At 57.1% G+C, this 14,268-nt stretch overlaps 1 protein-coding gene and 2 non-coding genes across 3 annotated transcripts in view; 2 read left to right on the top strand and 1 right to left on the bottom strand.

Moving 5' to 3' along the window:
* The window catches only part of LOC117641053 (serine-rich adhesin for platelets), a 66,684-nt gene that overhangs the window by 39,378 nt on the left and 13,038 nt on the right, over positions 1-14,268 (top strand). Inside the window, exons 9-18 of the mRNA XM_034378152.1 lie at positions 2,244-2,536; positions 4,286-4,622; positions 4,706-5,069; positions 6,873-7,055; positions 8,123-8,383; positions 8,524-8,625; positions 8,715-8,828; positions 8,907-9,117; positions 10,954-11,119; positions 11,306-11,428. Coding sequence (XP_034234043.1) covers positions 2,244-2,536; positions 4,286-4,622; positions 4,706-5,069; positions 6,873-7,055; positions 8,123-8,383; positions 8,524-8,625; positions 8,715-8,828; positions 8,907-9,117; positions 10,954-11,119; positions 11,306-11,428 — 2,154 coding nt within the window. The remainder of the gene's footprint in view (positions 1-2,243; positions 2,537-4,285; positions 4,623-4,705; positions 5,070-6,872; positions 7,056-8,122; positions 8,384-8,523; positions 8,626-8,714; positions 8,829-8,906; positions 9,118-10,953; positions 11,120-11,305; positions 11,429-14,268) is intronic.
* Positions 9,369-9,575, bottom strand: LOC117641900. The gene has a single exon (XR_004587511.1). It is a non-coding gene; the product is annotated as a small nucleolar RNA U3 (small nucleolar RNA).
* On the top strand, positions 10,376-10,582 carry LOC117641901. The gene has a single exon (XR_004587512.1). It is a non-coding gene; the product is annotated as a small nucleolar RNA U3 (small nucleolar RNA).

Raw genomic sequence — 14,268 nt, forward strand, 5'->3', positions numbered from 1 at the left:
GGCGGGGTGCAAGCAGCGCTGCCTCCCTGGATGGCGGCGGTGGCGGCAGTGTGAGATGAGCCCTCGGAGCGCGCGGTGCCTGTGCTGCCCGGAGTGCCCGGCCGTCGGGACCACCGCCAGTGAGCATCCCCCTCCCCTCTCACGCCGCAGCCACCGCAGGCAGCAGGCAGCGCCACGCGGCGTCGGCCCGACGTGCATCCGGAGTGACCGTCACGACCGCGGCGCCCGCGTGCGCGTGCGTGCGTGCCAGTGTGTGTGGCAGTGTGCGTGTGTGTGTGCGTGCGTGCGTGCGAACTCGCGGTTAGCAGACTGCGGTGCTCTGGGCCTGGCCGAGGGCATGTGTCCTCCCTAGTGGGCCACACGAGGCCCTCCCTCGCCAAGGTGGGGGGCTGAGCAGGTTTAAGGGAGCAGAGCGCCCGGCGGATAGGCCATTCTTGCACCCGCCGACGCGGTCGCCGAGCGGGCGGCCTACGCCGCGCATCACAGGCGCGCCGAGGCGACGCGCAGCTGGCCGACAGTCCCGGCCGTCCCGGCATGCCTGCAGGGCTAACGGCGGCGCGGCTCGGCTCGGCCCGGCGCCGTCCGGCGCGGTGCTGTAGCTCATCATGTGCCTGTGCGCCTTGTTGGAGGCAGTACCGGGTAGCCCCGAGGGTAGCAAATAGGGTGGCCGGTAGCCGGCAGCGAGGGGGCAGCCCCGCACGCCAGTGGCACGCCAGTGGCACGCCAGTGGCACGCCAGTGGCACGCCAGTGGGGTGCGGGGTATTGATCCGTGGGGAGGGGCGGTCGGGCGGCCCGAGCGGGCCGGGGGGGAGGGGGAGGGGGGAAAGGGGCAGCAGGCCATGAGGGAGGCACCTCCAGCTGACGAGCGAGGTGTAGAGCATCGCAGTCATCAAGAAGTGGGTCACGAAGCGAATCAGCTGATTTGGCCGCATCCTCGTGAACGCACGCACGCGCTGCACGCGCCACGCCGACTCTCTCCCGACACCGTCTGTCTTTGCAGCCGCGTCATGCTAGCGTAGCGCGCCGCGCCGAGCCCCCTACAGGCCGCACTCCAGCATGTCGTCCAGCGAGGCCGCCTGCGGGCCCCTCGAGGGGCCCCTCGCCCCCGCGGCGGCAGCGGCGGCAGCGGCGGCGCCGTCCAAGCCGCCGCATCACCCCGACTACCACAACCACGTCTTCCGCGGCGTCGCCACCACGGCGCCGGTAGCGCCCATGCCGTCGTCCGTGGTGGCCATGGTGGCCGGGGACATGGGCACGCCGACGCACCAGGCCGTGCCCGCGGCCGCGCCCGTCGCGGCGCCCAGGACGGTGGCCGTCGAAGCCTGACAGAACGGCGGTGGCCCCGGAGGCAGCGGAGACAGCCGGTGAGCAAGCTGCTGCGGTAGTCGAGTGCGCCGCGGCGTCAGCTTTCCAGTCCGCCAGTCTGTGGTTCGAATCTCGGAGTAGCCTGTGTTTCAGCGAAGGCCTGACTTGTTGCTCGCTTCGTCGCCTCTCTCCGGCACACCTTTCTCGATGCAGATGCAGACACGTCCTTGCCACTGTCCCGTCCCCCCTCCCTTCCCCGCGGGACTTGCCGCTGCAGTGACGTGGTTGACGTCTGTGTGGCCGCGGGGTCCGGCCGCGCGCCGCGGTCCACATGGCCAGGGCCAGGCCACGGCCCAGCGGCGCTCAGTGCTCGGCCCGCCGACCGCCAGGTGGCAGGTGCCGATGGGGGCGCGGCGCCGTGCTCGAGGTCGCCATGACCAAGTTCTCGCTGCGGCCGCGACGTCCGCGCGTCATCCCCGAGGAGGCCGTGCCGGCTGGGCAGTCCGCGGCCTCGGCTGCGCCCGCGGGGACGGTCCTGGGCAGGGTCAAGCTGCGCAAGCAGAGCCGCCAGTACCAGCTGGGGGATGTGGCGTACCAGGAGTGAGTTGCAGCCGTTGCAGCGTGCACCTTGCAGCGCTCGTTGGTGCAGTGTCGCCCTCGCGCCCCGCCTAAGTTTCCGGCCTTTCCGACAGTCCGAATCGCAGCGGCGTGCAGCGCGGCCGCCATTTTGTTTGCAGGGCCTGCGCCTGGCTGTGCGCTGCGCCTCTGGCGTGACCCGGGCGGCGCGGCGCGGGGAGGGAAGCCCCACAGCGCTGTCTGGCCGTCAGCCTCGTGTACTCGCGGCGCGGTGTAGCGCAGCGACACCCTACACTGCAGAGCGCCGCTCAACTTTCTTCCAGTCCGACTTCCACTAATGACCGTCTTCTCGTTGTTGCAGGAGGAGCGAGTTCCTGGGATGCATGTCCTTCGCCGTCAAGCATGCCGTTAAGAAGGAGGTCAGCGGCACGTTCCGCCTGTTGCCCCAGGCCGCGGGACGGAGCCAGAACGCGCCGGTAGAGACGCCATGCGCCGCCATCCAGGCCAGCCAGTCGGCCAGCCAGTCGGCCAGCCAGGTGGCCGTCCAGCCCGCCGATGCGTCGCACGGCCAGGAAAGAGCCGAGCGAAGGAGGGCCATGTTCTCAAGCAGGACGATGGAGTCCGTGGCAGCCAACACCTCCACCACCGCCACAGGTCAGTAGGCCTCGCCCTTGCCCCACAGTGGCCCAGGCTCGGACTGGCCCCCAAAAGGCCCCAGCGGATAAGACCGCAAAAGGCCCCCGATCATCATTATGTTTTTACCCTTCATGACCAACTTTGTGAGCCTACCGCTCCCAAACTAGTTGCGGTCAATAACCTTCCCGATACAGGGCATGAAATAGTAGGGTCTTAAGAATACTAGGGCGTCGAGGGAAGCCTTTTACGGCAACTAGATTGGACACAGTGGCCGCCCAAAGTCAGAAAAATCAGCAAATTTCCGAGATTCGACCACTTTTTGACCAACTTAGGCGGAAAGTCGTTGCGGTCAAAGCCAAAATCGTTGTGGTCAACGTCTTCCCGATACAGGGCATGAAAGAGTAGGGTCTTAAGAATACTAGGACGTCGAGGGAGGCCTTTTACGGCAACTAGATTGGACACAGTGGCCGCCCAAAGTCAGAAAAATCAGCAAATTTCCGAGATTCGACCACTTTTTGACCAACTTAGGCGGAAAGTCGTTGCGGTCAAAGCCAAAATCGTTGTGGTCAACGTCTTCCCGATACAGGGCATGAAAGAGTAGGGTCTTAAGAATACTAGGACGTCGAGGGAGGCCTTTTACGGCAACTAGATTGGACACAGTGGCCGCCCAAAGTCAGCAAAATCAGCAAATTTCCGAGATTCGACCACTTTTTGACCAACTTGGTCGGAAAATCGTTGCGGTCAAAGCCAAAATCGTTGTGGTCAACGTCTTCCCGATACAGGGCATGAAAGAGTAGGGTATTAAGAATACTAGGACGTCGAGGGAAGCCTTTTACGGCAACTAGATTGGACACAGTGGCCGCCCAAAGTCAGAAAAATCAGCAAATTTCCGAGATTCGACCACTTTTTGACCAACTTGGTCGGAAAATCGTTGCGGTCAAAGCCAAAATCGTTGTGGTCAACGTCTTCCCGATACAGGGCATGAAAGAGTAGGGTATTAAGAATACTAGGACGTCGAGGGAAGCCTTTTACGGCAACTAGATTGGACACAGTGGCCGCCCAAAGTCAGCAAAATCAGCAAATTTCCGAGATTCGACCACTTTTTGACCAACTTGGTCGGAAAATCGTTGCGGTCAAAGCCAAAATCGTTGTGGTCAACGTCTTCCCGATACAGGGCATGAAAGAGTAGGGTATTAAGAATACTAGGACGTCGAGGGAAGCCTTTTACGGCAACTAGATTGGACACAGTGGCCGCCCAAAGTCAGAAAAATCAGCAAATTTCCGAGATTCGACCACTTTTTGACCAACTTGGTCGGAAAATCGTTGCGGTCAAAGCCAAAATCGTTGTGGTCAACGTCTTCCCGATACAAGGCATGAAAGAGTAGGGTCTTAAGAATACTAGGGCGTCGAGGGAGGCCGTTGACCGCAATTAGATCGGACGCAGTGGCCGCCCAAAATCAGCGAAAACGGTTACTTCCGTCCTATATACACTAGGACTCAATGACCAACTTTGTGACGTTACTGGTCCCAAACCCGAAAGGCCCCGGCAGATTTTTCTGCCTGTCTGCCCTGGCCAGTCCGAGCCTGCAGTGGCCTTGCCCCACAGTGGCCTTGCCCCACAGTGGCCTTGCCCCACAGTGGCCTTGCCCCACAGTGGCCTTGCCCCACAGTGGCCTTGCCCCACAGTGGCCTTGCCCCACAGTGGCCTTGCCTGGCCTTGCCCCTCACGGATCCTGACCGAGCCTAACCCTGTGGTGCCCTTTGCAGTGGACCGCAGCGAGGACAGCACCTTCCTGCGCCACCTGGAGCTGGAGCCGACGGGCCCGGACGGCACGCTGCCGCCGCTACCGCCGCTGCCCCAGCTGCCCCAGGCGACGCCGCGGCCACCGGGACGCACGCCCTTCACGGCCACGCGCCGGCTGCAGCGCGCCAGCAACGGTGGCTTCGGCTTCTCCGTCGCCTGGACGCAGCCGCCCCGCGTGGAGCGCGTCGAGCCGGGGCTGCCCGCCGAGCAGGCAGGCATCCGCCCCGGGGACTACATCATCTTCGTCGACAAGCACAACGTCGTCACCCTGCCGGAGGAGGACGTGCTGCAACTTATCAGGTACGAAGTCGCCCCGCCGACCCCGACGGCACTTCCTTCCGTTTCCACGTTCCACGTTCTAACAGAGGCCCCTTCCATTGCAGATCATGCGGCAACCAGCTGACGCTGGAAGTCTACCGGCGCAACAGTCCCAACGGCATGGTTCCCCAGTCAAAGTCCACGCCGGCCGTGAGCTCGGCCGCCAAGGCCCGGCCCGTGCCCTCCTCCGCGTCCACCTCCTCCGCGCTGCTCTCCAAGGCCGTCACCGCCTCCGCCGTGGTCACCCCCATCGTCCCCGGCGCCGCACACGGCATCGCCCCCGGCACCGCCCCCGGCACGCCGGGCAGCAGCCACCGCCTCCCCGAGCCGAGACCGTCCACCGCCTGCTCCGCCGCCACCGCGGGCACCGCGGCCTCCGACATGGGCAAGCGGAGACTCCACCTGCCGCAAGTCACCTTCTCCAGCGAGGTGGGTTCGGGCGTCCTCGTCTAGCGAGCGCAGTGATACCTAGGAGGTCTAGCCTCACGTTGTGATCCTCGTAGTCATTCGGCTCGCTGGCATGTCGCTGGCCTCGGAGTGGTGCAGATCGGATTACCTGCTCCTTAGCACGCTTACCTGTTGAGCCCGGCCTTGCCAAAGCGGACGCTTGACGCCGCTGCATTAGTTTTATTTATTTATTATGAATGTTTATTTTATTTTTGTACATAATTTGCTATAGGCAATGACTTGAGGGTAGCTAAAATACCTGTTGTACTGACTTTGTTGTAAATTATATACGTAGTTATTTTTTTGTGTGTGTGGAGGCCGTCAGAGGGACCAAAATTTCCCCAATTCAATGGTGCTGCTGAAATGCAACTCTTTTTTAAGTCTGCACTTTTCATTGGCACTGTTTTCCATTTACTTTCTGTTCACATTGTTTATTTCTTTTGTAAAACATTTTCACTTTCCTACTGTGCGACAAGTATACGAGTCTTCGCAACGCATTCCTATAGTTTTAAGATTTTACACATTTTGTGTTATAAATATTGTTTATTAATTGCCGTTTTCTATTTGTTTATGTTTTGATGTTTATTGCCCCCACCTTGAAGCACCTTTGTCTTGTACGCAGTCTGTCTGCGTGCCAGCTCCGACCCCATGTTTATTTACGTTTTGTATACGTTTTGTTCCTATGTTTGTTTACATGTTTGTTGTATGTTTAAGCGAGTTGAATGTTTTCCTCTTCCCTGGAAATAGAAACTTCCTTGTAGCCTTTTCTTTATTATTTATTTTAACTTCTTCCCTTCATAGTTGCGTCTCCTTCTTACATTGTTGCAAGCTTGTGATTTAAACCCTATATTGCTTGAAACAAGAAGGGATTTGTTGTCATGTTTTCATTAATAAATAAATGTGATTTTTCAATAGACGTGCCCTGTTTCCGCAATTTTTTGTTTGACCCTGGCTTTATTTTATGCATGGCTTTAGCGCACAGCTCGCCTGTACTGCACATGTGCCCGTAGCTGCTGTAGCATAGTAGCAGGTTCATGTGTTCCAACTAAACAATACGTGTCACGGCGACTGTGCGGTGGAAGGAAGTGTACTTCCCTACTGCTTACCCGACTTCCGCTGGTTGATTCTGTTATACCGAGGTTGACCCTCCCATGTGATAAATTATCTACGGGGGCTGCGAGTCTCCTAAAGGAAACACGTCACTAAACACACGGGAACCGAGACATGGAAGTCTTAATCTTTCACGACTGAGGTTTACCCACTTTGTTAATCTGGTGGACCTACCGTCCGAGAGAACCATTAATAATTCTCACAAATATTTGTTGAAAACAGTGTGATATTTACACGAATCACTCTGAAGTAGTAGTAATCTCTGAAAATCTTCACTTTTCTGCCTGAGCATCAAAGTAGACAAAACAAAGGACTAGATTTCCCAAATTACTAAATCCACCATCGATTTCCCGATGGTTTACTTCCGGTATGCCTCCTCGGTGGTCCGCAACCAAAAGTTGGCACCGACCCACAGTGGGCCAAAGACCGGCCCAGGTGGCAGCTCTAGAGTCGCTAGATAGGACTCGAACCGATCGTGTGACCCCATCAATGAAACGCTCTCCGAACGAGGAATCCATTGGTGGGGTCACATGCTCGGTTCGAGTCCTAATTAGCGACTCTGGAGCTCAAAACGCGTTCAAGGGTTGGGCCGCCTGCGCGGGTCTTCTGACCCACTGTGCGACACGAGCGTCTCGCACACTGACGTCGTGCTCCACTCCACAGGCCGACGCCCAGGCCAGCGGGCAACTCAGTAAGGAGGAGGCCCGCAAGCGCAGCGTGTACCAGCTCCTGTCCAAGGAGCAGAGCTACTCGCTGGCGCTGCAGTTCGGGGTCAGCAGGTTCCTCGTCCCGCTGGCCGAGAGGAGGGACCTCATCACGCCCCCGGAACACCAGACGCTCTTCCAGAACATCCAGGAGGTGAGTGGGGGAGAGGCCGAGAGGCTGGACGACCCTCGGGACGACCAGCAACGACGCGACCGGGCTGGCGGCCCTGGCGGCTCGCACAAAACGAGAGAGATTCACTCACACCTCGCAGCGCGCAGCACGGCGCAGCAGCCACGGCGGCGTCGTCGCGGCACACACAAACCGTCTCTTGCCGGAAGCACTTTCATTCATCAAGTGCGCCTGAAAAGAAGGCGAGGCGTCTCCATCAGAGGCAGCGCCCAGCAGACGACGTCAAGTTATGAATTTCACATCAGGGGCGGGCGGGGGGTGGGGCGCCGCCGGGGGAGGGGGAAAGAAATGAAAAAGAGAACAAGCAGGCAGGCTGGGCTGGCTGGGCCGGCTGGGCCGGCTCCTCTCTGTCGTGCTCCTTCTGACAGGTCGGCGGGAAAAGTGCTGGCGCCGCAAAGCACCGCACCGTTCTGGGCGCGCCCCGCCAGCCCCGCCAGCCCCGATCAAGGGGATGAAAAGGGGAGGGAGGTGGGGGAGTCGGTGATTAGGGGAGGGGGTGGGGGAGTGCGTCAAGGAGGCGAGCGGGTCTCCGTTATTCATGCAGGTCAAGACGTCACCAACTTTCTCTGACTGAGAAGGGCATTTTGCCCACGGCCAAGTCCATTTGCGCCCTCTGCGCGCTGCGTCGCGCTGCGGGCTTGCGAGTCGATTGTGGCCCCCCTCGGCCCCCCTCGGGCCCCCTCGCGGCCCCCGAAAGCCCCCTTCGGCCCCTGCACAGCAAGGGCGTGGTCGCAACCCTCGTGCACTGGCAGGGAAAGACTGCTGCAAGCCGGAAAATAGCCTGCAACCGTGTACAAACGAGGTGTCGGAAGAAAACTAATGGGTTGCTGCTATGCGAAAGGCTACAGCGCCTAGGGGGAAACAACTTCTCACACTTATTGTACAAATTAGGGCGGGAAAACCGCATGTAAGCCTGAAATCTTATGCACATTTTAACACAGTCTGTCAGTCACACGAAATTTTACACCCCTCGTACAGCGCGGGTTGCATACGCTGAGATAAACTTAAGGTGGCCCGAACGCTGTTTGCAGATCCTCCGCATCACCGAGGACGTCCTGGAGCGCCTGATCCACGAGGACGGCGAGCCCCTCGTCAACTCGGTGGCCCAGGTGTACATGGCCGTGTGCCCCCAGATGACCGTGGCGTACCACCGCTACTGCTCGGGGCTCAAGGCGGCCGACGCGCTGCTCGTCAACAAGACGCGCAACCCCGAGTTCATGCGCACCCTCAACGACCCGCCGGTGCCGCGCCGCCGCCCGGACCTCACCGCCTTCCTGCACAAGCCCCTCGAAGTAGGTTCCCGTCGGTCCCTGTCTCTCTCGCACTTACGCGGGAGGCCCCGTGAGTGCGAGAGACCGAGAGAGACACAGCGACGGCAGCGATTTTTCGGTAAACCTTTGCCGACCCGCTAACGCGTGCCCCTCACTCGCAGCACTACCGGGAGATCCTCAAGCTGCTCCAGACCATCCACAATTTCACCCGGCATTCGGACGACGACTACCCGCTGCTCACCAAGGCGGTGCACGAGTTCCAGGTGCGCTCTCGGCCGCGCCGGCGATCGGCATACCCCGCCTTACACTGTATTACCTCTCGGCCACTCACCTGCCCTCCTTGCGGTTCCAGGCGGCGTACCGAGGCCTCACCACCTCCTCGGGCATCATGGAGCCGGAGGGCGAGGGCAGGCCTCTGCTCACCCTGCAGGACGTCGAGAGCAGACTCGTCTTCACCAAGTGCAAGGTACTTGAAATACCAAGTCGGGCTGCACGACGCAGCGTCCGAGTCCAGCGCCTCACTCTCGGCGTCGCCGCGTTGCAGCCCTTCGCACTGACGTCGCCCGGCCGCCGGTGGATCTTCGGCGGCGACCTGGTGCGCATCGAGGGCCGGTCGGAGCGCCGCTACTGGGCGCTGCTCTTCACCGACCTGCTGCTCTTCGCGCAGGTGTCGCGCGACCGCGTGCTCTTCATCTCGGAGGAGCCGCTCCGCCTCATCACCATCACGCAGGCCGCCTTCAGCGTCAAGCGCAGAGGTGGGTGGGGCAGTAGAGCAGTAAACTGATTCCGGGAGTCGTATTCGTAGCTCTGTCTCTCTCTCACACCCATGGGGCGTGCACTCGCGTGCAGTACAGGTGCGAGAGTGACAGAGCGACGGAAACGCCATGCGAAATCGGTCTGCAGGGCATCGACTCGACGTGCAATCGGTGGTCAAAGTCTGAGGCATGACAAGCACATCTACGTATGTATATGTGGAATGCCCAGTTAGTTATGATAATCTTATGGGGCCACTCAGAGTATCCTCTATCCCTTCCTGATCCCGAAGGAACAGTGAACGATCATCGATGACGTGGAAGCCAAATGAAGGCTCCCAGCGTCTGCCTCACGCTCAGGACAGAGGATTACATCTCATCCTCGTGGTATTTTCTATTCTACTGTTGAGTAGAGAGAAAGGAAGATATACTACAGAAATGATTCTGTGAAGTATAATCTTAAATGTGTTGTTGACCAACTGCTCCTACCCAACCAAACCGCGGACCGGAGTACACACCGCGAGGTAAAGGAAACACGGTCCGACCTAACCTGCACCGCGAAGGAAGCACGCCGCGCGTAGCGTAGCCTGGCGTAGCGTGGCCCCGCTGAGTGGGGCCCGGCTGTAGCGCGGCCGTGGCGCCACCTCTCGGGACAAGAGCGGGCAACGCGCACGTTGGGTTGCCGACCCGGACGGCGTCTAGCGCGCATATCAAAGATGCGTTCCATACGCTGAAAGAAATACCTCGCAACACAGTGGGAGTATAATATGTTGACCGGAAAGACTGGAGTTATTAGTGATCCGTAATATTATCTACAAAATCACGTCTGAGAATAGAATTTTAGTCAATGTGTAAAATTTTCCGGACTATTTTCGAACCTGTGGCAAAGCCCTTCGGATTTGGCGTGACCACACATTACTTGTAGTTATTTCCAGCCCGATCACTTTCAATTCCCGTCTTTCCGGTTAGCATTATCCTCCCACTGTGTTGAGAGGTATTTGATATGCGCGCTAGACGCCGTCCGGGTAGGCAACCCAACGTGCGCGTTGCCCGCTCTTGTCCCGAGAGGTGGCGCCACGGCCGCGCTACAGCCGGGCCCCACTAAGTTCCCCCTCCGCGGGGTCACGCTACGCCAGGCTACGCTACGCGCGGCGTGCTTCCTTCGCGGTGCAGGTTAGGTCGGACCGTGTTTCCTTTACCTCGCGGTGTGTACTCCGTCCGCGGTTTGGTTGGGTAGGAGCAGTTGGTCAACAACACATTTAAGATTATACTTCACAGAATCATTTCTGTAGTATATCTTCCTTTCTCTCTACTCAACAGTAGAATAGAAAACACCACGAGGATGAGATGTAATCCTCTGTCCTGAGCGTGAGGCAGACGCTGGGAGCCTTCATTGGGCTTCCTCGTCATCGATGATCGTTCACTGTTCCTTCGGGATCAGGAAGGGATGGAGGATACTCTGAGTGGCCCCCCATCTATACAAATATTTAAACATATACGAATCCCTAACCCACCAACGATGCTGCACCAGGCCGAGGGGGTAACCACTCGCGTAATACCCTGTACACAAAAACCGTGTATTACGCGTAATACACGTGGTCGTAATAACTTTTTCGGGTCAAATGTGCCAAATTTTTGCATTTTAAGGCCGTAATACACGTGTAATACCTCCGTAATACAGCGTAATACCGAGTAGTCTGTACACGATTTCTTGAAGTGTTTACCCCCTCGCACCAGGCACATGGTCTTTAAAACTATCTACTTACATGCCGTTCGGCACTATCCTCGTACTGTTTATTCAGTGAAGTTTCCGCATGAAATTTTCTTGCATTCTCACAGCCACTGAGTTCCGCCTGATGGTAGACGGCACCACCTCCCCCTCGCCAACCGGCTGTGGCGATGCTGCTAAGAAGACCAAGAAGGGTGATCGGAGACGCACCATCGTCCTCCGCGCGGCCAGCGCCGAACACAAGGCAGTGTGGCAGAACCTCATCCAGCGGCAAATGTAAGTGGATTCCATTTCCTCCCTAGACAACAGCTCCGCGAGAAGCTTAGGGAAAGGATGGTATTGGGGCTCGAGTCATTTCTGATTCAAACAGCTTGTGAAAAGCAACGCTTTAGCCAAAACCCTGCACGTCATGCACGTTAAAATATTAATACCTCTGGTACTTGAACTTGTACCTGTTTGCAGCATTTACCTCAACACGGTGCGCGGCGGCACCCCTGCCGGCAGCCCCCTCGACTCGCCGGACCCGCCCAGCCTCTCGCTGACCACGGCAGACTCGATGCGCGACGGCCTGCCCCTGAGACGGCCAGGGCTTGGCCCCGGCCACCAGGTGCGTTTGGATGACGAGGACGACGAGGTGTCTCTGACCCTCGGCGACGAGGAGCTGCTCCAGGCACCTTCCCCGACACCCCCAGCACCCACCCCCGCACCGCCCCCTGCCCCGGCACCCGCCCCGGCACCAGACCCAGCACCGGACCCGGCACCCACCCTGGCAGCCACCCCGGCACTCACCCTCAGCCCGTACCCCGTTCCGCCGCCCCGGCCCCGGCACAAGGTCCCCGGCAGGCTGTACAGCACCTTCCCGCCCCGCCCCAAGCCTCCGTCCCCGCCCCCGGACGAGCCGGCCAAGACCGAGCCGGCCAGCACCGAGTCGGCCAGCGATGCGCCGTCCAGCAGCGCGCAGCGAAGGCCTTCGCACGCCGCTCCCCCCGCCAAGCCCCTCCGGAAGGGCAGCAAGGACGAGGCCGGCAGAAAGCCCAGCCTGGAGGGCAGAAGGCCAAGCATGGAGAGCAAAAAGCTCAGCGAGAACGCCCCCACCTCCAGACCCAACAAGCCCTCCTCGCTCGTGCCGCCCGGCATGCCGCCCGGGCAGCAAGCGCGAAGCGGCGCCAAGTCCGCGGATCGCTCCACCCGCTCCTCGAGCTCCACCAGCTCGCACAGCAAGGCGGACACCAAGAGGTCCACCTCAAGGTCGACGGCCAGCAAGCCGGACAAGTCGCGAGGCAAGGACCAGAAAAAGACGCCGCGACCCACGTCCACCCTGGCCTTCCCCTCGCCGTCGTCGCCCGGCCGCGACTTCCCCTCCTGTCCCCCCTCGCTGCCGCCCTCCACCGGCCCCTCGCCCGCCCCCACTCCCGGCTCCAGGGCCGGCTCGCTGTGCGTCCCCAACAACCACGTGCCCCCCAAACCCAGCCGCAAAGGGCCCCGGAGATGTAGCTGAGATGTGATAAGAAAGGGAAACAGGGAATCAACTGTTGTTATGACTATTTTCATTGTTATTTTGTGTCATTCCTGCCGGAACCAATGAGTGTGCACCAGGTGTGTTCTATTCGAAAGAAAATTAGTTTTAAATGCGGAGCCCTCCCAAGGCTGGAGACCCCAACTCTCAGTGATCCAAGTGTGTTCTCCACGGAGAGTAGATGCCTTGCAGGATGTCGATAACAAAAGGCTACATATCCTATATGTAAGTTAAGTGTAAAGATAGGAGACTCCACTGAGACGTTTTCATTCAAAGTCTTCCAAAGAGTCTTTTATCTTTACACTTGTATGTGGTTTCTAAAAATTTAATTCATTAAGTGTCGTAACAGAAAGTCTGGACACATATGGACACATGTCCCAGGAGCACACAACTGAGTACAAATATATAACAACTTAACAAAAAAAAGTATAAGCCGGTTAGTGGCATACACGTGAGATACTTGAAATTACAAATTAATTCTTGTAAAATATAGCACTTATATCATTAGATAAGCATAACACGGGTAAAAGGCCCGTGGATGCCTCCATAATTATAAGCAACTGTGGTTACATTGAATGGAAAAAAGGGTTTAGAAACCGTCCTAGGCGTGAAAGTATTCTTTTCTTTACTCTTAAAGATATTTTCGTATAGTTTGATTCGGAAGCCTGGTTCCGCGCGCGACAAAGCAGTTCCACCCGTACACATTCCGCCCCCATCCCATTCGTTTTGAAGTAACTAATAGCAGATGGTTCAGGCCGACGTGTCCTTTCGGGTGATTTCGGTTCGTCAGTGCTAATCTCGTGGTAGAGCGTGGTTGATAATAATGATTCCAGATTCTAGTCCGGACTTGCCTCATGAGGCACTAACCGTATGCGTCTCGGTGAGTGAAAGTAGGTAGGCATTTAGCGGAGGTTCGTGTCGAACCGGGGGTTTAATTGCACGAAATAAGTAGTTTTTTTCTCGCAATTTTCGAAATTGGGCTAACTAGGTATAGCGATGCTTAAAACAGATGGGGAAGACGGAAAAGCGGCAAACTAACCGTCAGTTAGAATTGGCATTCGCTCTGAAATCGTTAACAATAAACAGATATAAAAGTGCTATCGTTGGGCGGTTTTACAGCTGTGCGCTGCGTTTCGGAGACTCACTTCAGCCGGGCGGCGTCGGCGGCGGCGGTCAACAAGCAGACCGCGCGCTTCCACCGAAAATAAGGGCCACCAAAAGCGTCGCTTGTCTTGACTAAACCCATTTCTGCCTTATCTGACCTAAACTATCCATAGCGAAATGAACCTCTCTGAACTTTAAACATAAATCTGCTAGTGCCTCTAACCTACGATATAGTTCTCCTCAAGCACATTTCATGGGTTAAATTACGTAAATAAAATATTCCACTTATTTATGCGGTTAGGCCTTCCGCCCGACACATCTTCAAACGCCCTGCTGATTCATTCAGCTGCCGCAAACAGGTGAAACGATGTGGTTTTCATTCAGGGACACTTCACACTTTCGAACGAAATTGGGGAAAATTGGTGCCTAAAAAGTCTTAAGATTAGGCAAAGACCGCTTTTACATACTATTGTTACGTGCTGTGATTGTTCACTTAAACGATATGGGCTTAACTGGGTCTGTTATAGATCTTTATTCCTTATACATTTAGATTATAACTAATCGCGTAGAATAAATTTACTTATTTTTCTTGAGTGTAAATTATTCTGGGGCAAATCCTTAAGGGGGAGATTTCCTATCGATATGACGTACTCGCGCATCAAGCAGATTTGAAAAATAATTGCTAACTTTATTTCCTAAAAGTTAAATGAGTTTTACTTATTATTGCACTAACACACCTATCTTAACAGAACGACCTTCGTGCTAGTAACTGTAAAATCAGGCTTCCATTCAATATTATTAGGAC

The sequence above is a fragment of the Thrips palmi genome, unplaced genomic scaffold (assembly GCF_012932325.1).
Source record: "Thrips palmi isolate BJ-2018 unplaced genomic scaffold, TpBJ-2018v1 HiC_scaffold_15, whole genome shotgun sequence".
NCBI lineage: Eukaryota > Metazoa > Arthropoda > Insecta > Thysanoptera > Thripidae > Thrips > Thrips palmi.